The 24,239-nt window shown below is 39.1% G+C and overlaps 2 protein-coding genes across 10 annotated transcripts in view; both read right to left on the bottom strand.

Moving 5' to 3' along the window:
- Positions 1–86: 86 nt before the first annotated feature.
- On the bottom strand, positions 87–12,191 carry LOC122659771 (phosphatidylinositol N-acetylglucosaminyltransferase subunit P). Its single transcript, XM_043854907.1, has 4 exons — positions 11,858–12,191; positions 7,648–7,720; positions 4,759–4,877; positions 87–413 (listed from the first exon to the last, which is right to left on the bottom strand). Exons 1-4 carry the CDS (start codon positions 12,039–12,041, stop codon positions 289–291), a joined length of 501 nt encoding a protein of 166 aa, XP_043710842.1. The 5' UTR covers positions 12,042–12,191; the 3' UTR covers positions 87–288.
- A 1,242-nt stretch (positions 12,192–13,433) lies between these two features.
- LOC122659731 (DNA polymerase epsilon catalytic subunit A-like) overlaps positions 13,434–24,239 on the bottom strand; it is an 84,736-nt gene continuing 73,930 nt past the window's right edge. For 6 of the 9 annotated variants that reach the window (XM_043854853.1, XM_043854845.1, XM_043854861.1 and 3 more), the window contains 5 exons: positions 17,255–17,401; positions 16,907–17,077; positions 16,597–16,809; positions 15,855–15,961; positions 13,434–14,269 (listed from right to left, as the gene is read on the bottom strand). In XM_043854853.1, coding sequence (XP_043710788.1) covers positions 13,897–14,269; positions 15,855–15,961; positions 16,597–16,809; positions 16,907–17,077; positions 17,255–17,401 — 1,011 coding nt within the window. In that variant the 3' untranslated portion in view covers positions 13,434–13,896. Of the gene's footprint in view, positions 14,270–15,854; positions 15,962–16,596; positions 16,810–16,906; positions 17,078–17,254; positions 17,469–24,239 lie in introns of those variants that run through there. The other 3 variants (XR_006332541.1, XR_006332542.1, XR_006332543.1) reach the window with 3 other exon arrangements.

The raw sequence follows: 24,239 nt of genomic DNA, 5'->3' as shown, positions 1-24,239 counted from the left end.
CCCCCCCCCAACCCTCCATCCGCCTTCTATCCATTTGATAAATCAAAACACTCTCATACTGATAAACAGATGAAATGATCAGATTATAATCGCAAAACTATACATTTTAGTGATGTTTGCACACCTCACGAACTTTATCCAAATACATTTACTGTTGTCACCAATCAAACTCATAAAGGTTGTCTTTCAAAAAAGGGACAAGACAGAAAATATATTATTATAATGTTGAAGTGGTGGGGGGGGGGGGGGGAGGGGGATTAGAAACCATAAATATCAAATTGCATCGGATCAATTTGCAGAATTGAACATGAGATCATTTACTTGGCTGATGCACATATCAAATATTGGTTCAATTGGACGCTCGTCTTCTTTCACAGAAGGCACAACGCTTGAAGGTGATCTACTGTATTCATCTGCCAAACAACAATGAAAATAAAATTTTAACCAGTTATGGCTGGTGTATTTCAGAGGAACCATCATCTACCATACTCATGTACCATAGACATGGCACTCACGGACATGGAGATCAGGGGCATACCCAGTGCATGAGGCTCCCACGTCTGCGGTGTCTAGGGATGGTCATAATGTATGCAGCCTTATCCCCAAAGACAAAATAGCTTAATTTAATTTGGAACAAAGACTTATAAAGTTCATGTTAAAATGCCAAATTTGCTAGACTTGGCTCCTTGGTATCCTTGAATGGAGCTCTAGAATCACATAATCTGAAGCATCGCAAATAGGAGCTCAACATAATGCTTTCAGAAACAGAATAACCATCTGATTTGTTCAGGCTTGGAGGTTGACAATATTAAATGTGGTTTGATAGCCAAGACACTTGGAATTCATAATGGGGACAAGTTCGATTCTATATCAACTCTCTCTAAATAATTGTAGGTTTAGATGTGTTTGGGGGTCTCACCTAAAAAGTTCAAGAGGCAGTTCATGAAAAAACTACTGAACTGTAAGCCAAAATGACACCTAAAAAAAAAAAAGAAATAAAGGAAAGCTGGATAAACAGCTCTATTAGATGATCGAGAAATGGATCAAAGGGTTGCAGCACTTCATGTTAAAATGGGTTTGGCTAACTTCAGATAACCCTTCTTTACCCACACCCCCACCCTCCACCAAAGGAAAAAAAGGTAAGAATAAAATCTTTTTCTTGATCACCTCAGTAGGGACAATTAAGGGGGTAAAAAGTTTCCAATCAAGGAGATTGAGATCATAGTCCACTTGTACTTTAAATAAGATGTTGGAATTCAAATCACCTTGTACTTACTGGACTTATGCAACTATTGTATAACAGTGATCACACTTTTTCTCTGACCATAAATAATGGGTGATCAATAAGCTTTGGGCTACTTTTTTTTTTTATGAACAGATGCATTTTGTCGATGTAACATGCACAAATCCAAGACTGTTTGCATTGCGGATTAGACCACTAAATCAACAACAAACATTTTGTTGCCCAATTTAGGATTTTCAAAAAGATGGGGAGCTTCCCCTGTTTCTCTCTCTCTCCAAATTCTTCTTATTTTTTTAATCAGATCTGCAAGATTCTTTGTTTTTCATACTAATCATAATAACATTGCTTGATGGTTCTTCCAGGCTCCAGCCTTTCTCAAACCAGGGGTTTCTCTCCCTCCCCACCCTCGGCACGACCCCTCCCCCCCCCCCCCCCCAAAAAAAAAAATAGAGTAAATTACATGGACTTACCCTGTCCTAAGCCTTAATTACAGTAACCTCCCCTACATTTACCCAGACTACCCCTACTTTCCAAACTTTATTACAGACAGCCCGGTCCGTTAGTAACATAAGGTTAGTAGATAACGTCTCAAGGAAATTAATTTCTAATTGACGATTCTACCCTTGAGAGGGGTCAAGTTACTGAATTGCCCTTATGTTTAACCTTACCCTCCTCTTCTTCCTTCTCCTCCTCCTTAGAACACCACCGCCCACCCATCCTCTGCAAGACTGTAAACCCACCTCCACCCTCGCAACCCAGCCCCACCCCCAACCCCTATTTTCATCCCAATCCACCGCCCCAACAACATCAGAGCCACTCAAGCGGCCCTGTTTGAGTTTTGCCGCTGCCCCTGTTCTCACAGCCACTGCATCATTGCTCTCCCAACCGCTACCGTCTGTGTGTTGCATCGCCGCTGCCTCTGCTGTACATCTCCTAGCCGCTGCCATCGTTGCATGTTGCCCATCCCTCACCTGCGCTTCAAGCCCTGCATGCCATCACCACTGTAAGCTCGTCTTTGCGCACCCCCCTCTACCTGTCACCTCTGTGCAACAACCCCACTCCCTTGCCTCTGCATCACCCGATCCCCACACCCATAGCTGCCTGCAAGCCCGCATCCCTTCTCCCCTGCCTCTGTACATCACCCAATCCCTTCACCATCGCATCATCCATCGCCCAGTCCCATTACTGCAACCCTATTCCACCCCTGCAACCCATTTCCTTGCCCCTGCCCATCATCCATCTCTTCACTTGTGTGCACCGCAACATCGTCAAACCTCAGCACCACCCATCACCGCTCAGCACCCCTGCAATCCCCACCCTCTGTTGTATCCCCTTCCACTGCGGCCCCATCACAGGCACCATTCCACACAATCCTCTCAAAATCATAACACATGGTATGCAAACAACCCACGTGCACGTGCACTCACCCTTGCCAACAGCCCCCTAAACCCCTTAACCTCAACCTTACCGTGACCTAGAACTAAAATTAAAACGAAAAACTAGAGATAGAACAATGAATGAACTAAAATTAAAATGAAAAACTAAAGATAGAATTGTACTGAAATGTTTTAATCAATTTCAACCTGAGGGGTAAGGAATCAAAATGCTTCCTGATGTTGGATACGAGCTTTTCAGGAAGCTGACTACCATGGGTACAGCTGGGTGAGATTTCTCACGACAGCACCCCACATAAGCTCCCGAGAACTCTCAATTGTAGTCGCCTGTGGGTCACGAACAGAGCCAGATTCAAGAATTCTTAACCGTAGTTATCGCTTTGGCTACATTGCGGCTCAACCTCTGCAACCTATTCTGCATCAAAGATGAATCTTTGCCTGGGGGTGTTGGCGAAGCCGCAGGGAAGACCTCTGATTTGTCTTGGGTCTTCATTAGAACCTGATCTACCATGTCTTCGTCAGTATTGGTCCTGCTCGACCAGCACTCAGAAGCTACAGCCGTGGCCTTTGCTCCGAAAACCAAGAACAGGGCAGAGTATTAGAGATGAGAAGTGCTGGAGTGTTAAACCTAAAGGCGGAGATGGTACGAAAAGAAAGGGTTATCTAGTTGGTTTTCTGCGTGTCTACTAGAAATTATCGCTAAAATGCCCAACCTGCAGTTCTTGGACATCGGTCGGAGGAACAAAAATGCAGAATCCTTCGCCCACAAAAAAATTTAGGATTTTCTCTGGAAATGGCCACCAACTGGTAACGAAATCCCTCTTTTGGTTTCAGCATCAAGTGAGTGAGAAAATGGTGCAGAGGCGGTGGAGAGAGCCGGGTTGCAACTGCTCACCCCATAAATGGCTGAGATGAAAAATGGGGGGGGAATCTGACGGTTACCAAGGTGAAGGCATGGGGAGGTGTGGGAGATTCTATCCCACTCTGTCAGCTCAGAGAAATTTTACCCTTAAAAAAAATGTTTTAGTCATTTAAATGAAAGGGCATTTTCATCACAACAGGTTTTTTACTAACACCATTATCTTCAGGGGGTACAGTTGCAATTGTCAGAAACGCAGGGAGGTCAATGTAATTAAGGTTTAGGTTAGGGGAGGTCTGTATAATTTACTCAAAAAACAAAAGAGGAAAAATCATCAAAAGCATCTGAAACAGGGGCTCCACTGCTTCTTTTCCAGTATTTTATTACTATTTTTAGTCCCTTGCACCTGCTCCGTTGTCACTTAAAAGAACCAAGGCATAAAAACCTCTCCATGAAAATTGAGATGCTTTTCTCCTGTCACTACTTATCAAGACACTGCATCAAATGGGGTATCTACTGAATGTATATTGATAAGAATCACATTATGTATAAAGCAGGGCCCCTGAGATTCTATTCTGCCTCCCCTATATTGATCTGTTATAAAGATTTCATACAAAAATTAGTTATAGATGATATCACTGACTTCTGCTTTTAATGGACCTGAGTAGTTGCCATAGGCACACGCAGTTAAAACAGCACATACGGGTAACCTGGCCTTCCTTAATTTTCACCAGCCTAGCCTGACATTTGAAAAGAGCTCAAGTATATGTTTTGGTTGGGTTCATACAAAACTTGGCCAATTAGACCATGGCTTGTTTATACAAGACCAGGCTTGACCCAAACTCCTAATCACTTTTTTTTAATAATGGAATCACAATTTATAGACCTTTAAGTCAACCTATAAATCAATTGTAGTGTTGAGATATGTAAAGTATGAAGACTTACCCTACCCCCCACCCCAAAAAAAAAAGAAAAAAAGAAAAGGTAAGATTGTACACGGATAAGGATTGATGGTATGGAGAAAAGTAGAGCAACTCCATCATAAGGATTAATTATCTAGCTTTTAGTAAATCCAGAAAAATCCATCCATTTTGCTCATTGTCATACCCACATAAAAATCCTCCATGCTATTTATTGCCCTAATTATGGAAAACCAAGCAAGTTTGGACAACCTTAAAAAAAACCCACCTTAAATGTACACATATATAACAAAATCCTTGTTAAGGACAGAAGTAATAAAACAAAAGATGCATTAGCCTTACCAAATATTGTGTTCAAGGAAGTTGGAGGGGGTGTTGCCATGAAGTTCAGACCAATGTAAAGTACCATGGCTAATACTACTGTAACCATAGCGTAAACTGGAACTGCCAATGCCCAATACCTAAGAGAGCAACCATCAACAAACAATTTAATCAGGCACAATACATGCAGACACACCCCTCAGAAAATTTTGAGTATTTTCTCAAAAACTATACAAATAGAAACTCAACTTAAGACCCGCAAAAAATTTAAAAAGAAATGGAAGACTACTCAATAGTCTGAAATAGTTCGAAAATTCGTTTAAATAGGCCATTTCGGTCAAACCAAAATGGGCAAAATTTCGATAAAATAGTGCATTTTTTTCCATACTGTTTTGGTTGGCCATTTCAGTGGGCAGACGGCCGTATTAGGCTTTGATACTTCAGGGAAACCTTATTTTAGCCTATATAAACATTATATAAATCTTCATATTGCAAAAAAGTCATAAAAAGTGGTGGTTTGGATTTGCACCCTTGGTTGGCAATATTCGTCGAACCCTATTGTATACTTTAATATTGTCTATTCTACATATTATTTTAGTACTAGAAGACAGAAAAGGCAAGTAAAACAAGTAATTTATGCGCCATGAATGAAGAAACATAATATTCATTAATTATGAAATAGTCAAAGTGCATGATAAGTATGGTGATACATGAGTACAAAGTGGACCCCCTTGGGCAATCCTAATGGCTAATATCTATAACTATGACATGGAGGATCGAGCCCACTCATGGACCGATGGTGCCGATGTGCATTTTCCTCCAATTGCATGACAAATGCAGGCCACGTCATAGTGTGCTGGAAGAAATGCTCAAAATCCTCCATAGCTGCCCTGTAAGTGTCCTCATCTACATACTGGAGGGAACCTATCCTAGAGTATAGGCCACCATATTGTGAAGAACCAGCTACTGAGCCACTGTGACTGAATGATGTAACCATCATGTATGGTGGGTGGGCAGGGTAGGAGAAGAGGTCGTCCACAAAGGACGAGCCAGTCTGTGACTGAGAGTGGGAGTCATACTCAAAAGTACTGGGAATGGATGAAGAAGATGTATGCTGTCCCATGCCAGTGAAACCACCATAGCCGCCACCATATTCATTGACTCCAACATGGTGCTCTCTTCGGGTTCGGCAAAGGCATGCCCACTTCCTCTGTTGTACCCTATATTCATTCCTCCAACAGCGCTAGACAAGCTATCAATGTCCATACAGGGCGTCCAGGCAGTTTTGTTGGGGCCTAGGCAACAGCCGCCTTATTGCAGGGCGCCTTGCACTGGTTTTTATTGGTATCAAACCTAATATTGGCCCTTATTTATGCCAAATATCATTTAAGTAAATATTTGTATATTTGTAATTTCATTTACTTAAGATATTATTCATAAATAAGAAAATACCCCCTATTTGAATCCTATAAAAATATTTAAAAATCAAATTCCAAAAGGATAAAAAGTCAACCCCCTAGTTCAAGAACAAAAACTGGCTTTTTGGGGGTAAGTGAAATTTTCAACTTTCAAATGCTAGAGTTTTTCTAAAATCTAAAAATTCTATAAATTTTAATATGGTAAAACATTGCGAAAAACCAAAAGTGCGGTAAAATATTCATTTGTTTTGATATATAAAAAAATATTTTCATTCAGAGCGATTTTGACAGCATTCGCGTAGATCAAATTAGGTTTGACCGGAACATAACTTCTTACATATAAATCAGATTTAAGCAATTTTGGATTTGTTAGAAAGCTGGTTTTATGCTCTAACTAATACAAAAAGTCTCATGTAAAACTAAAATCATTTGACTAGTCAAACTTCTTAGAGAACAAGAACATCTTTCTAAATCGAGAGCAATTTAATTACTTATAGATAAGATCATATTTTCTTAGAACAGCATAAACCAAATGTGAGACTAGTATAAACCAAATATATGCTTTGATTGTTTCAAACTTCTAATAGCTTGCTTCTTCAATTCTGCTGTCTTCTAGTTCTATGCTGATTTTTGATAACTTGATGTGGCTTAATATTGATTTTTGATGACTTAATGTGACTTAATGTTATTTATGATGACTTGATGTGGCTTAATGTTGATTTTTTATGACTTAAGGAGGCTTAATGTTGATTTTTGATGAAACTGAGGAGGCTTAATGTTGATTTTTTATGATATAAGATATATATTGTAGCATACTAAAATATTGTAGCAACACTAAATAATTTTAGAAAAGGGGGGAAATAACAAATAACATTTGAGGGCGCCTTGGTCGCCTAAGCGACGCCTAGGCGGGCGCCTTGCCACCTAAGGGCTTAGGCACCTCTCTACGGCCTTGGGGCGCCTTCCTATGGTCTCAAGATGTGAAGGAGTATATCAATGAAAAGAACATTAAAATATCTTGCAACTGATCCTCCAAACCAAGATTCTAAGCACGAGTATGATAAATGGATGAGAGAGAATGACAATATTCTAGTGAGGCTGTGGAATAGTATGGATCCTTCAATTACAGCTAATGTTATGTTCCATTTACTACAGAAGCTGTTTGGGAAGATATTAAGGAAATTTATTCTCAAGATGTTGTGGGGAATACTGATGCAGATTGCGTTGGAGCTGAGGCTGATAGGAGGTGTATAACTGATTATTGTATCTTTGTTGGTGGTAACTTGGTTATATAGAGGAGTAAAAAGTAGACAACAGTGGTTGAATCAAGTGCCAAAAAGTAATTTCCGCATGGATATAATTAAGTATTTGATTGTCTTCCTCATATCAGGGATGTAGCAGTCAGATGAGAAATTTAGATATCGAGAATCACAAAAGCTAAAACAAAGCTTAAGATCATGCAAAGAGATGACAAAAGTTTAAGTTTACAGACCTGCTAGGATGGTATGTGATTCCTATAGAATGTAGCCACGGTTCAGGAATATATGCCCACCCCAAGAAAATAACTGCTCATAAAGAACAATACATGAGTACTAACAAAGAATGTAACCATTATAACTAGGAACACTAGGTGAAACAAGTTAAAACACTCTAGAAAATAGACCCATTATTTGGATAGAAAGCCTACAAGTATGATAGAGCATTGGTAACATGCACCAAAAAAAGAAAGCCCACCAGTTTTAGGGCCTGACATTGGCAGGTCAAATATATGGTATGGCATCAAGGACACAAAATTTTCCTATCCATTTCGGAGAAAGGTTCAAAGTGTTCAAATAAACTTCAGTTTCAAATTTTCATGTAGATTAGTCCCCCTCCCCCAATTTTCTCTCTTTGGTTTTGCCTTTTCATCTAAAACCTAAGGGGAAAGGCTCGAGGTAACGCTTTCAAAGGTTCAGAGGTTGTTAGAAATCTGAATTGGTAGATGATTGACTAGACTTTATAGCTGGTTGATTGAAAAATTCTAGGCCAGAGTAAAGGAATGATGAATTCGTATCAAATTTACGAAACAGATGGGATTTCTTGTCAATGCCATCCCAATTCCAAAAAGGAAAGACAAGGTAGGATTTTTACACAAAAATTGTAAGTCTTGCTTTCCTTTAGATCAAACTACAGAGACTTCCATGTAGATGAACTTTACCAAGGATGAGATATGGGTTGCTGTAGGAGAATTAAGAGTAAGAAAGCCCCAGAGTCAAATAGGTATGCACTTGCTTTCGAAAGAAATGGAAGAGTAACATCAATGAGGAGCTTCTGGAGATACTTGGGGTTGGGGAATTTCCCCTAAAGAGGAAATAGGAACATGGGGCCAAACACTACTTTCATATTTTTACTATCAAAAGTGTAAGGAGCTATAGATATCAAACATTTTAGACGCATCAACCTTATACAGATTGAAACTGGTGTTATAAGAAGAAATTGAGACTTTCTAGGGAGCTTTTATCCATGATAGACATCAGATGGCATGTCTTCATGGATCAGATTATTAGTAGGATTGACGCATGCAAAATGCAAAAGAATAGGGTTCTTTTAGTTAATATGAACCTTGGATTGGGTCATACATGTATTAGGCCTTTGGTCCAATAGGTTTTGATTAGTAAATTGGATAATCTAATTCTAGTAAAAGTAGTAATGCAAACTCGACCTCGAACCAGGGAAGAACCAGTGAGAGATCGATTGCAGCCAGGATCAACACAATAAGGAAGAACAAATTGAATAAACCGAAACTTTGTTGCTTTTTTTTTTTTGTTTACATATGAAAGAAGAAACATAAAAGGATGAGAAGAAGAAGGAGATATAGAAGGGGGGATAGGATCAGCTCTCTCAGCCCATCATCTTCTCACCCAGTGCCTCTCACCCAGGGTCTCTCACCGTTGCAGCGTCTCACAGTTTCAACCATAACTCTTTTCTCTTCAATCTCTGTCCTTCTCTGCTCAGCCTCATTCCCCTATTTATAATAACCCAATTACAAAACAACCCAGTCCCAATCTAATTAAGAAACTAAATAAATCTAGAAAAGGAAACTACTAATTCATAAAACCTATAAATAGAAACTTCCTATAAAATCTAGCTGCCATACATCAAAATAGAAACTTCTATTTTAGAGAACAAAATAAAAATAGTAGCAAACCAAAATAAGAAACTTAACCCTACTTTCTAAATATGACAATAGAAACTTAACTTTGGCAGCATTAAGATAGAAACTTTCTCCACTTAATGGGTCCACAAGATCTTCTAAAAAACATCCCCACACAAGGCAAATATGGGCTGTGACACCGTTCACGTGAACAGTAGTACCGTCAACAGTACCATGAACAGTGTTTGTGAACAGTGTTTGGTCTTTTTATCTTCATGTTTCGATATACATCAAGTAGGAGTCAAGTTTCAATAGCCTATATAGGCAAATGTACCCAGCCATTCAGGCACACGAATTTGATGAATACAGTTTTGAGATTTCTTCTCCACTATGTCTGGTGTTCCTGGGTGGATTCCAGAAGTTATGATGTGAATTCCAAAGGTACTTCTAGCTTGGATTCCCAGGTCTGTTTTCCTTCTATCTTTTAACCTTATATCGGTTCAATCTCAAACATTATTTCAAGGTAAAAAATTTCAGCACTTTATCTCAATTTTATCATAATATGTTTACGGTTCATATGCTCTGTTTTCCTTAGTGTTCTCCTTAAAAGAATTTCAAATGGAATATGAGTTTCTCAACAATAATAATTTCATTCCAAATGAACTCAAAAAAGAAAAAATAAATTCTTTGCTAAATATAAGAAAAAGGTTAAATGTGACAAAGTTAGAGAAATATGGTTTAAAGGCATATAAACTCTTCGACACTGCTAAATTTTTTTAATTGGTTAGAACATCCATATTTTAAAAAAAATGAACTTACACTTTTCCAAGCAATGATCCAATTGTGATATCCGATATCAAATTCTCATCAGAGTTGGATAGCTCCTCAAACTCAGAAATCCCTGAAAAAATTATTTTCACTTTTCGCTTGAGCATTTATATTGTGAATGATCCACGGAATTAAGGTTTGGAAACAAAGTCCTCATAGGCCGTACCCAGTGCACAAGGCTCCCATGTTTAGCAGGGTCTGGGGAGGGTCAAATGTACGCAGCCTTACCCTTGTTTCTAGAGAGGCTGTTTCCAGGACTAAGCGTTCAGCAAGTGAGCACTTGACCAACATGCCAAGCACGACCTTCTAAGACAAAGATATTTTTTGATGGAGAAAAGTTCTTTGTGGGAGGTGTGTACCACAGAGGGGACAAAATGACCCCCCCCCCAAAAAAAGGCAGAAATCCCACCCCCATGATACCATCGTGTGTGCTCTCATTGGCCCCATGCATAGGGGCCATGATCCCCATAGAGAACGTGGGCCTAATTATGACATCTTAAAAAAAATCGCATAGTTATCAAGATATCAGACCAAACACCTTCCGATCTGGACATAGTTATCAAGAAGACTGATAAATTAGTTCCTGCGAAACCGCAAGGTAGAGAGCCAGGCAGGACTACTCAACCTGATTTCTGGTCCAACAGAGATTGATTTCAGAGTTCCAGACGTTCTCCTGAAAGCCTAAATTTCAGTTCTCAGTTTTCTTAGTTTCTGCTACTTTGTTTTAATGTTACCTCCAAGTAAGTTTTGCTTCTATTATTGCACAACAGTTCCACTCCTATTTCTTGCTTATCTCTCTATAAATTCAGCAGATCACATCATCCTAAATCATACCAAGGTTAGGGTTATAGATTTGGAGGTGGATATGGGGGCTGATATACGGGTGAAGGTGAGTGATAATGAAACAGTGGAATCCCAATGCCAGTTCGAAGATGATATCTAAGTGTCTTTTCTAGACCAAGAGAAAAACACAAAATTTGATTGCTGGTTGGCACTGAAAATGGAAGTATTGCAACCACTGAATGCAGCTATCAACTTCATCTTTTAGAGATTTGAATCCTTTCAACATTGATTCACACATCTTGTGCTCTGCTTTCTCTTTTTTTCATATTTCATGCCCTTCAATCTTCATTATCCTCAAGTCTTCTAAATAAAACTTATTTTACATCATTTGCCTCTTCAGCTTAATACAGTTTCATGCACCATCACAGTCTTCAGTCTTAATACCCTATTTCACTTACACTGATCAACCCAGATGTCCAAGTTTACCAAAACTCGAAGGTTCTGCTGGCAGGAAACCTAATAGAGGGCCCATAACCTGCAGATTCAAATGCCACAGGATTTTGAATGCATCAATGAAGCAAAAGGATAAAAAGAATATATTCAAGGGGCACCACCTGGTGTTTACATAGTAACAGCGTAGTATAGTCAAAATACAGGTTGGATGTTCATGCCCAAGGAATATTTATGTAACAAGTCAAAATTCTCTCAAAGCAAATCCTAACAACATTTGCCTAACATGCAAATGGTTCCTTGGCGCTTGAAGGACCGACTTGGGTATGGAAGAAATAAGGATGCTCAGTAAAATTTTCTATAACTGAGATACATTAATAAATTTCATTAAAATTCTAATAATGACCCAATGAAACTTCGTATCCCTGGAATGAAATTGACTTCTACAGTCAAAAAATCTTAGAAAAGTAAAGGAATAAATTGGAAAGCTTTAGGAGGTAGCACATACCTGTGGTGACAACAGTTGAAATGGACCCTACAAAACCATAAACCTCAGAAGGTTTTGGGCCATGTTCCTCAGATACTGCAAATCCAGAAACCTTGTCGTCAGGATCTGAAAAAGACACCGTTGCCCTCTCCTTTGATAGACTCAGAATTCTTCTTGGGCTGTTAACAGAATAAGAATCTGCCATTGTTTACACTTTCAATACTTGAGCTCGCTAGAGAACCTGTTACCAGAAGGCCCCCACACGAAGAAGCTGCAAAGTCAATATCATGTAGGTTATGGAGTGGACATCCTATGACAGATGTTGGCAACACCAACAAATCATGAAAAGTAAGGCAGAGAAGAGGGCGGAGCCGCGGGGGATGTTGCAGACTTGCAGCGGGAGGGAACGGGGGTAGGGGAGCCAGAGATGGAGAAGGAGAGGGAGAGAGGAGAGAGGTAGAGAGAAACAAAGGAAGCGGGGCGGTGACGCTGAAAGGGGAGGGGAGGGGAAGCCGGGAAGGAGAGAAAAGACAACGGAATCGGAGATTGAGAAAAAACGCGGTCAGGCTGTGTGCCGTACGCTAGTGCCTCTCCCTCACTTCTCCCCTTATGATATGACATATCTGCCCTTATTGTGGGAGGAGGAAGATATAGATATAGGATGCGCTAACAATTTAACATATAGCCGGAAAAAGAACTCAACCCCCCGTTTTTTATGGGTAGTCACCTGTTTAAGTATGTAACAATGGACAAAATTTTGAAACAAGCTGGCAGCCAAGGAAATGGGATCTTAAAGGGTATTTTAAAAAATACTAAAACCTAAGAGGGAACTCAAATGGGAAGTGAATTATTCCATTTCCCTGGCTGCTAGCCTTGTAGCAGGAACATTCCTGCTATAAGTGTAACAGCAAAAATTTTTCCTATAACAATGGAAAGTGATGTCTTCAAAATCATGAAAAATCTGAATTATCGAATTTTATAATTTTTTTTTTAGGGGAGGGGTTTGTTGTCCGGCTTTGTCGCCCTTTGAATCATCTATTTTTATAAACAAGAAATTTTTGTAATCATCACCCCATGTGATTGTATAAACTACTTAAATTTCTAATGATATTTAATAATGAAACACTTTATATGTAATTTGTATATCCCTTTTCAAAGCTAAGGGATTTGGATGCAAAGTGAAAGGAAGTTTAATAACCAAATATGAAATGATTTAGAGTGAGTGATTTACTCATGGAAAAACTTTTCAGTACATACTCTGTAAATAGAGGGAGGAGAGAGAGAGGCCTTTCCAGTTTGTAATTTGTACATTTTACTCATATATGGGAATTAACACCAAGTGTTAGGCACTATTAAAATTTATGGGAAATAGTTTTCTGTCCGGGAGGGTGGCCTACGCTAGCACTCCCATGTGTCTATCTCTCTCCTCAAAACAAGAGGTCCAAGGTGTCTTTTCATATGGGTGAGAGAGGTAGACTCATGGGAGTTCTGGTGTAGGCCACACTCTCGGACAGAACTTTCTCCCAAAATTTATTCCTGAAAAGAGGTCATTAGGTCAATAGACAGTTGTACCTCTACAACTGAAAATGCTGTTTTGAACAATAGATTGTTTTGAATTCATATTTAAGTTCCTGACAAATGGAAGAATTTAATTAATTCACTTGGTATAGTAACAAGCTATGATACAGAAATAAATTGCCATTTCATTTCAACAAGAATGAATATCAGTTAGAGACTATGATACAGAATCAAATTACAATGGGCCTGGCTGAGAGGTGAAATTGAGTAAACTCCTTTTACTAGGAAAGACGACACCGCCCAATGGTGAGAAATCCATGGCTTGTGATGCGAAAACCCACATGAGTAGCTGTTGTACGCATTGGAGACGCAAAGAAGGTAGGTATATACATGGGATGAAATCATAAGAGGATCCAGTTCAACAGCTCTAGTTGCTTCCATATGCTAGCTATTACTATTGCTTTTTTGCTTGCTTCAGAGGCATAGGCCCCAAATCAATCTCACTTCATGCCTAGCTCAGATAGTGGTTCAGCAAACTTGCATTAGGTTTGAAGTAAATTAATTTGTAGAATCCACAACATACATTCATGGAGAAGTTCAAATTTTTGATGGATAGCTATGTTCAGGAAAACCTGCATTTTTCTATGAAACTCAGATGCATCTTCATTGCACCTGAATGAGCTGCCACATGTGCATTGCTCAGCTAGATGTGCAGCTTTCACCTGACTACACTTGAGGCACACAAGGTCCTGGATATGGTAGAGACGTTCTCTCTGACGGACAATTTGAAGAAGCGCATTCTCCATTGCCTCATGATCGTAAGGCTGTCCACACTGTGGCACAGCACAACGCAACTCTTGTGCAAGTAAAACTGAGTCACGGCATAGATCTAGGTCTCTGCAGTCATTGCAATAGCTGCAAACACAATTGGCAATCATCAGCTAGCCTAAAAACATGGATAGTTTACTTAAAATTCACAAAAAATAATTTTATTGAAAAGAAAATGATGAAGCTGAGTTATTCTCCTAGAACTACCAAGGTCAATTAAGTGCAAAAAAGAACACCATCCAAAACTCGAAAGAGTTGGGTTCAAAACTCTTACGGGGAAAAAGCCTAGTGAAGTGTTACGCTTCACTATCTGCCACATGGCAGTACATCGGTGGGGCCACGTGGAAGATGGTGAAGTGTTTGTTACGCTTCACAATGCATAGCGAAGCCTAGGAGGAACCCCGCCCCCCAAAAAATAAAAAAAGAAAAAGAAAAAAGAAGAAACTCAATGATAAAAAGGCAACATAAAACAGAGTAGTGTGACAGCATCAACAAATTTCAACAGCTCAGTTCTTTTTGAGTTCCAAATTTTTAGAGTGTTTGCAAATGCCATCTCTTGCAGCTTTTCAAATCTCAGAGCTGGGAAATGAACACTTTTGCCTGTCTGTGATAACTAAAGAACTCCCTTGAACCCACATTACCAGAGTAGGAAAGAATGCCTCAAGTAGCTCTACCATAAGGAATTCCTCAGAACCATTGAATCCAATCCGAAGAAGCAAAAATTTCCGCAAAAACTGAGTTTTTGGAGAATTTGATTCAATAAACTTGGGGATCTTGCTACAAGAGGTAAATTTCAATTATTTTAAAGCAAAAATTTCCCAAAAAACTGAGTTTTTGGAGAATTTGATTCAATAAACTTGGGGATCTTGCTACAAGAGGTAAATTTCAATTATTTTAAAGCAAAAATTTCCCAAAAAACTGAGTTTTTGGAGAATTTGATTCAATAAACTTGGGGATCTTGCTACAAGAGGTAAATTTCAATTATTTTCTGCTATCTTACTGACTAAAAGAAGGAAACAATGGCCAAAATAAAGATCAAACTTGAATAATGGGCGATTCAAAAGAGGGTTGCAGGAGCACGATCCCAATTTGAATCGGGCGATTCACCTGAGCTGATTCTAATTCCTCAGACCATGCTACTTGTAATCAATCAGCTGTAATGGATCTGAATAAACCATCCTCTCTCGAACAAGCCTTACCTCAAAACCATTACTGCACAACTACAAGAAATTATACTACATATGCAAGCCCCCTTTTATCCTTTTATTTTTATTTTTTTTGGTGAATAAAAAATTATATTACCAAAGCCCAAGGGGGGCGAAAAGGAGAAGAGAACCGAAAAAGGGGGGGGGGAATGTACAAAAAGGGGAACACGGGGGGGGGAAAGCAGATCCCAGGCCCAACTAAGTGGGGGAGAGGGATCTTAAAAGACTAAACCCCAGAACACAACAATATGCCTGTTCCTTGGGGAGTCCAAAACAGCCTTGGTAGGAAGAAAAGTAAGCTTAGTGGAGACATCCCAGAAGATGGCTTTCCAAATCAAGTCAATAGAGCGAGATTTGGAGGTCCATCTCCTAAGGTTCCTCTCCATCCTTTTATTTTGAATTTGTAATAAAAATAACCTTTTCTACATGATAACACAAAACAGAAATATCTGCTATGACTCCTTTACCTGCAAATAACATTTGGAAGTGTGAAGGACAGGCAGGGATCATGAAACTCTGCTTCTGGGGCAAATTCCCTCACCCGGACATATTTTAACAAATTCTTCCTCATCACCTGTGGAAGAAAGAGCATGTATGTCATCAGTCCTGTTAACCAATTGTAAGGAATTCTCTGAAGAAAAACATAGAGGAATCTTAAAATATTTTATGACTTTTAACTTCTGAACATGTTTAAATTTTTTCATAGTAAAATATCAGTCTTAATAATGTTAACTCAAATAAGTGAACTTTAGAAAGCTCACGAATTATCACATGTCCAATATTGGGCAGGTCCATGTTAAAGGACCACTCAAAATTAACATGCAATTTCCATCAAAACATCGATCAAAGTTATATTGGGCACATAGGTGTAGGATTCCCTATCACGTCGACCCACCCTGATGAGTTCATATTGGCCATGTGGTAAGGGTGGCTGACCTTGTGATAAAACAAAAAATTCACAAGCCTTTGTGATGTTTGGTTTTCCAAATAATTTTATTCTTAAGCAGTTGAAAATCATTTTCTAGACATCTTTTCACGAAAATAACAACTTTTGAGGAATATCTCAACAGCATTTCATGCATACTACACCAGCTAGAACCAAAATTAACAAGAGAGGATATCTATGATTCCATTGGGTTCTTAAATAAATAGAAGGGTATTCTACTATTCTCCTATTATGCTGCGTATATTTAGAATTAGAATTATTACCAGAATATCATGCTGAACATTCCGGTCAAGAGCAAGAACAGCACAGACATGCTTAATGAACTCCAATGCTGCATCCCCCTTATGTATTTTAGAACCAGCAATGTGAGGGGATCCGTGAGATGTATCATCATTCTCAGATTTGTTCAGTCCCTTGACATGTAGGACGATGTCCCGAACAATCCTAAGAAGCTTGTCCGTGAAGTAAGAACTGATCTGTTGCAAATGAAAGATGACATAATTCTATCACAATACATGGAGTCAAGAACAAGCACAAATCATGAAAATCTTTGGTTAATAACTTTGTTAAGACCTGTTCTTTAAGGAATTTTGTCACATGTAATTCAAGAGTCTCAGCAGTAGCAATGGTGATTGATGGAGTGCATTGGTTTCCGTCCATCGAAGATGCTCTATTTTCAGTTAGTTTTTGTGCAAACTTCCATGGCTTGTACATAAATTCAGAGACAATCAAAACAAAATGATCCTGCCATGCAGCACAGAAGATAGTTGAAACTTCTAGAACTTGGTGCAAGAATATCATTGTTGATACATATTAGTTAAGTAGCAAATTAATGCTATCAATGAAACCATGACCTGCCAGAAACTATGAAACTTCCAAACTAATAATTCAGCATAAAATTATGCTGAGAAGTAGACCTACCTGAGTCTCCTTCGGCAAGTATTCAGCAATATTCCAGCTAGATACAATTTCCACTAGGCAGTCATCCTCTTCAGCTTCATTAGGTGGCTTAGAAATATTAACAGAATTTCCACCATGGGATTTGGCCTGGATTCCACCATAATTGTACTGCCACATAAAAGAAAGTTAGAGGGTTAGTATTCAGTACATATGAGAACTCTCCAGTATGTCTAGACTGCATAAGGTACAGTGAAAATGCTTTATTAGCTTTATCTCAGTATATAAATTTTAATTGGCAAAAGGTTCTTTGCATGGTCAACAGAGGAATGCTTTCCTGTGTGATGCACCTAACTGTGCCATGTGCAGTATTGATGTGGCAATTCCAACCATTTGACAGATAATGCATTGCCTGGATTGGCCATTTTTCAAATTTCAGAACCAAATTCAATCATTTAGGCCCATGTATTGGCCTTTTCTCTTGTATTTTCAGCTGCTCATTTGTTTTCAACAAAATTTCAAACATTTCATTTTCTGAGTGGATTTTCAAAATCTTTATTCTGCCATGTGAAAAGCTTCATTTGGGCTGAAACATGAGATGTAAGCAGGGGACCTTGGGTCCTAATTTTAGAAATATGGGCGGCATCTGATATGCCACGTGGAAAATATTAGGTTGTATGTGAATGCCTTCCTAAATGGGATGTTCAGGACATCCCACTGTATAAGATTCTTCTTACAAGATCAGGTTGCCTCTCTAGACATATAAGAGGAGTGTTTCTGATGCAGTTCAATGAAGAAGTACTGTTCACGTGGTACTGCTCATAAAGACTTTGTGTGGGTAACATTGAAGACAGCTTGTGTGGACTGAATATCTTATAGCTGGAATTATCTGTTAGCTTCTACCAAAAAAAAAGAATTATCTGTTAGCAGTTGCTATTACTTTAGTTTCTACTTTGGATGATTATGTGGGTCCATGTTGCTGCCACATGTGGAGTTATAATCTTTCCTAGTTACTATTTTGTTTTAGTTTCTAGTCGTGTAATAGGCTCTTAGTTAGCAACCAAGAGTCTCTTTTTATTTTAGTAAGTTTCTAATTATTGTAATAGTACGGGATCTTCTTTCTAGAAGTTCCTAAATATCTTGGCAGCTAAGTACCCCACACAGTAGAAGGGTTACTAATTTTGTATTGTGGCCATTGGTTATTATAAATAAAGAGGAAGGGGCAGGCTAGCCCACAGATTTGATGTTTTGAGAAAACTATGCTCTATATGAGTGTGTGCACTGTAGTGAATCAGTCACAGCCCTTGTGGTGAATCAAGTGGCAAACCAAGGTGGTGAATCCTAGGTTTGGGACTGGTGGTGAAGTCTTTCCCACAGGCCATAGGTGGTGAAGTTTTTTCCACGGGCTAGGGGGGGAACTAGACCTCTACAGGTGTATGTTTGTACACCTATTTGTTGTCCTCGAAGGAAGCAAGTGGATACCACCACCATTATGTCACACCAAATGTCAATCTTTGACCCAAGTTTTACTCTACCATCTACTAATCTCTTTTCTCCTAGTGATAGTGATTCCCTCAACTTACCTATTGCTGTTCGAAAAGGAATAGGTCTTGCACTCAACATCTTATCTCTTACGTTGTTTCATATAAATCTCTTTCGCCTTCCTACTATACTTTTGTCTCTTCCTTGTCTTCTGTTTCCCTTCCTCAAAACTGGTAGGAGGCACTAGCAGATTCTCGTTGGAAAAATGTTATGCTTGAAGAGATGAGAGCACTTGGGAGGTAGTTTCTCTTCCACCAACAAAGAAACCTGTGGGGTGCAAGTGGGTATTTACAGTTAAATAGAAAGTGGATGGAACAGTGGACAGATTCAAAGCCAGGTTAGTTGCCATAGGCTTTACCCAGACCTATGGGATAGATTACCAAGAGACTTTTGCTCCAGTTGCGAAGATGACTACTATCAGAGTTCCTCTCCTGTGCAGTCAACTATGGATGGGAACAACAATTGGATGGGAAGAATGCATTCCTCCATAGTGAGCTTGAGGAGGAAGTCTATATGGAGATTCCTCCTGGTTTTTCTTCCAAGGAAACACAAGGAAATTTTTGCAAATTAAAGCGGGCATTATATGGACTGAAGCAGTCTCCTAGGGCTTGGTTTGGTCGTTTCCACAAGGCTATGATTTCTGTTGGATACAGGCAAAGCAATGTTGATTATACTACATTCAACAAAAAATCAGATGATCACATTACTATTTTCATTGTATATGTTGATGATACTGTTGTCATTGGAAGTGATCCTACTGAAATATCTCATTTGAAGGCCTATTTAGGAAAGGAATTTGAGAATAAAGATCTGGGAATGCTTCGGTATTTCCTTGGTATTGAGGTTGCTCACTCCACTCGCGGTATCTTCTTGTCTCAAAGGAAGTATACCCTTAATCTCTTATCAGAGACAGGGATGTTTGGCTGCAAACCTACAGATACATCTCTTGAGGCTAATGTTCATCTCAAGAGTAAGGATGGTGAGCTAGTTGATAAAGGCTGATATCAGAGATAGGTTGGGAGATTGATCTATCTTTCACATACTAGGCCAGACATTGCTTATGCTGTAAGTTTGGTCAGCCAATATATGCCCGATCCCTATTCTACACATCTAGAAGTTGTGTTTCGGATCCTTTGTTATCTGAAGTCAACTCCAGGGAAAGGTGTGCTTTTTTCTTCCCATGGTCAAATGTGTGTAGAAGCTTTTACTGATACTGATTGGGCTGGTTCTTCTGATAACCGACGGTCTACATCCAGTTATTGTACCTTTGTTGGTGGTAACCTTGTTACATGGTGTATCAAGAAGCAAGTTGTGATTACTGAATCTAGTGCTGAAGTAAAGTTGCATGCTATGGCCCACGGTATTTATGAGTTGTTGTGACTTCAAAGTCTTCTCCAAGATCTCGGTGTTGCAGTTCACCTCCCTATGATGCTATATTGTGATAGTAAATCAGCCATCAGTATTGCTCATAACTCTATTCAGCATGATCAGACGAAGCATGTAGAGATTGATCGTCATTTCATCAAAGAAAAGTTAGAGCAAGGTGTTATTTGTGTTCCTTTTGTTAAGTCTGGTGATCAATTAGTTGATGTTTTACTGAGGGTCGTAGTAGCAGGGTTTTTCATCCAATTGTATGCAAGTTGGGCATGTTTGATATCTATGGGGAGTGTTGTAATATGGGTATAAGGGTAAAATTGTCCTAGGGGCAGTAGTACTTGTACCTATTCTATTCTATATATTGGTATAAGGGTAGAATTGTCCTAGGGATAGTACTGTACTTCACGTATTCCATTATAAATAAGCCCAGGCCTCTGTCAATTGACAAGCCATCATTCCTCAAATCACAACACCTTCTTATCTTCCATTCTTTCTTCTTCTTCTATTATGTTTTTTTCTGCCATTCCAGCAAAAACAATCCTTGTGTGGGTGGCTATTGAAGGTGACTTGAAAGTTCAGTTCAGTGGTTGATTCTGCACTTATTTCTCTCTTTATTATTATTTATTCTTAAAAATCTGTACTAGTGGTCTGCGATTCCAGCAAGCTTTCAATTCTGGTTTCAAACTTCACTCATTGTTTTGGGGCTATACAGCCATCGGATGGACCTCATCTTTTGAGTGTTTCTTCGCCCTTCTTAGGCCCCCTTTGACAAGGATTTGGAGATCATCCGACATCCATATCTCAAGTTATCTAAGCTCAACTCTAGTTTCTATTTCTGTTGTCTCACTTTCTAATTCTGTCCGTGAGTTTTTTGCAGAAATGTCCATTAGATCAATCCCATCTCTGGTACACATAATCAACAGAGTATACTCTTTACACGCCTTGAATTCCAGCCACGTCCAAGAGCTGGATATTAAGTTATTTGGCTTTCTTATATTCTGTCCTGCCTAACCTGATTTCCATGGTCATCCTATCATGTTATCCTAACCTGTGGTTTGCATCTGAACCTACCTTTAAGTTAAACCAGATTGCATCATTTGGTGCCATCCCACTAGGGCCTCCATTCTATTTTAGTTTCATCTCCATCGGATGTAGGGGTTGTTAGTTCTAACTCCATTTAGTTTCTGGCCCTGTTTATCAGTTTTCTGGTTCATTGTGATTCTAGTTTCTCATAGGTTTGCTTGTGTTTGTTACTTCAGCCTAACATACAACATCATTTGGTATCAGAGCTATGACCAGCAGTGAATTAAGTCCCTCTGAGATGGCCTACACCAAAAATGTTCTTAATCAACTTCTTGGGGAGTTGAGGCAACTGGATAAACAATTTTCTTGAATTCAACAAAGTTTGAACATACCAGAATTACCCTCTACCTTACATACTGATCTCAACTTTATACTACAACTGGAAGAGAGGAGAGCACCAATCAAAGCACAACAACCTGAAGTCGAGGTTAAAGTTGAAGAGGTTACAACAACTGGAGATGACAAAGAAGAGGCAGTGCTTAATGTTCCTACTGTAGAGGCCTACATTGAAGAAGTTGAAGCAAACAAGGTTAAGACAGTGGACGGTGAGGTCGAATTCAGCCTCACTACAAAGATCGAGGTGGAGGTTCACACTACAGTCCCGGAGCTCCTACGGATGCACCTTGATCCAGAAGTGGAGCACATCGAATTCGTGATGCCACCAGAGTTTTTCAAGGATAAGAAGCCACGTCCTGATGAGTGAGGACTACATTCCTAGCTATCATGAGCTACCAGAGTACTTGTATGGGCTGAAGTTGGATATCTATCATATAGACTTACTAAAACTCAAGGACAAGCTTTTTCAAGCTGGAGAGAGCTGATGCAGTTAAAAGAAGAACTGTTCATGCAGTATTGTTCACGTGGTACTGTTCATAAGGACTTTGTGTGGTCCCCACTGAAGATTATTTGCTATCACCTAAGTTTCTATTTTGGATGATCATGTGAGCTCATGTTGCTGCCACATGTAGAGTTACTACAATCTTTCCTAGTTACTATTTTGCTTTAGTTTCTATTCTTGTAATAGTCTCTTAGTCATTAAAAGTAGTAGCAACTAAGAGTCTCTTTTTATTTTAGTTTCTAATTTATGTAATAGCAAGGGGTCTTCTTTCTAGAAGTTCCTAAATATCTTAGCAGCCAAGTAACCCCACACAATACAAGGGTTACTAATTTTGTATTGTGGCCATTGGTTATTATAATAAAGAGGAAGGGGCAGCTAGCCCACAGATTTGATGTTTGGAGAAAACTATGCTCTATTTGAGTGTGTGCACTCTAGTGAATCAGTCAGGGTTCTTGTTGGGAAGCAAGTGCCACCCAAGGTGTTGAAACCTTAATTTGGGACTGGTGGTGAAGCCTTTGGTCATATCCCCTTCTTTTTCTCTTTTCTTTTTTCTGTACTGTTCTGCAGAGTTTTCCAGCAAGCTTCCTCATCCAACCAAGACCTACTTTGGGTGATTTATGATCTCTATATTGTGTTTCCCTGTTATATCTACCTTTACTTTGTTCTTCACACAATATTCTACAGGTTTTATCTAAGTTTACTTTGTTCTCAATCCAAGTTTTGTGTTCATCCAAGTAATTGATTGTGAGTTATAGCTGTTTTCCTTTCAGTTACTAATTTTGGATTTTTAGTTTCTATTTTTGGTCCCTGCTTGTTTCTCCCAATCCAACCGTCATCTTTCTTTAATATTTTAATCACATAGTCACCCCATTGGGGCCTCCCTTCTATATTAGTTTCTTCTCCATCGGATGTAGGGTTTGTTAGTTCTAACTCCATTTAGTTTCTGCTCCTATTTCTCAATTTTCTGGTTCACTGTGATTCTGGTTTCTCATAGGTTTGCTAGTGTTTTTTTACTTCAGCCTAGCATACCTCATCAGTTTCTCTGGCTGAAGGTAAGTAATGCTAGATCTAGGAAAAAAGTGGCTCAAAATTATAAAGAAGAGGAATCATATACGTAACAAGGTCCCAGGGTCAACTGATTGAAATTTAGAATAGTAAGATGTCTAACTTGTATAGGGTAGGCACACTTAACAATACAACTTTGCCTTAAAATCATACACCTTTTCTATAAAAATTAATTTCCACTGGAACATCTCAACCTAAAATCTCCGAATTATTATTTTTAACGAAGAAAGACTAAAGAAAAAGAAAATGAGAGTTCCCAATGTGTTTCCAACAATTGACGGATATTTTAGGACTATTTTCATCCTTCATCCTCATTGTTCCCTCATGGACCTCCTTTTCTTCGTTTTCATTTTCTTTCTCTATGAGACCCCCATCTTATGCTTGAAGATAAGATTATATAAACAATTATTCAATTATACTTCTTCCAGCTTTTAGTCCAATTTTGACGTGAGTTTCTCTACATGGTTTTCAAGGCAACTAGACAACCCAGGCGTTGGAGGGGGCCTGGAAGCCCAGAAAACCCAAGATGCCGTCCAGCAAGGCACCTGGACACCTAGGCGATGCCTTGACAATTATGGCTCTCTATGTTATTGAATTAAGTGATGACTGCATAGGCATCACCTAGGCGACAAGGCATGAGGTCACCTTATTTTGGTGAAAATGGTGCCTGCCTAGGTGGGCAATGTGTTGTCTAGGCATTGCTTGTGCACCTTGGCAAGGTTTGACCTAGGCATGGAACCATATTCATCAACTAATGTATTTTTAAACATTTATTTTAATGTTATCATTGGTTTATATCTATTGTAAACCATATTACATTTTTTTGACACTTGGAGTAAGTTATGAAGCACTAACCCTAAGATCAAAACCTAAATGTATGTTCTTTCCAATTCACGCTTTGGTCGCCTAGGCGCCTGCCTAGATGACAAGGGGCCTGGCCACCGCCTTGACTACCTATGAACAATGCCAGCCTGAATTGATGTAGAATATCCCAGACAAGGTTACAATACTTCTACCAGAGTTCCTTTGACAGATATATTGCATGTAACACCATACATGCAAATAAAATTGGCATGTCAACATAACATGTTTGCAGAGCAATAT

The sequence above is a fragment of the Telopea speciosissima genome, chromosome 1, assembly GCF_018873765.1.
Source record: "Telopea speciosissima isolate NSW1024214 ecotype Mountain lineage chromosome 1, Tspe_v1, whole genome shotgun sequence".
NCBI lineage: Eukaryota > Viridiplantae > Streptophyta > Magnoliopsida > Proteales > Proteaceae > Telopea > Telopea speciosissima.
This window is presented reverse-complemented; position numbering and strand designations above follow the sequence as displayed.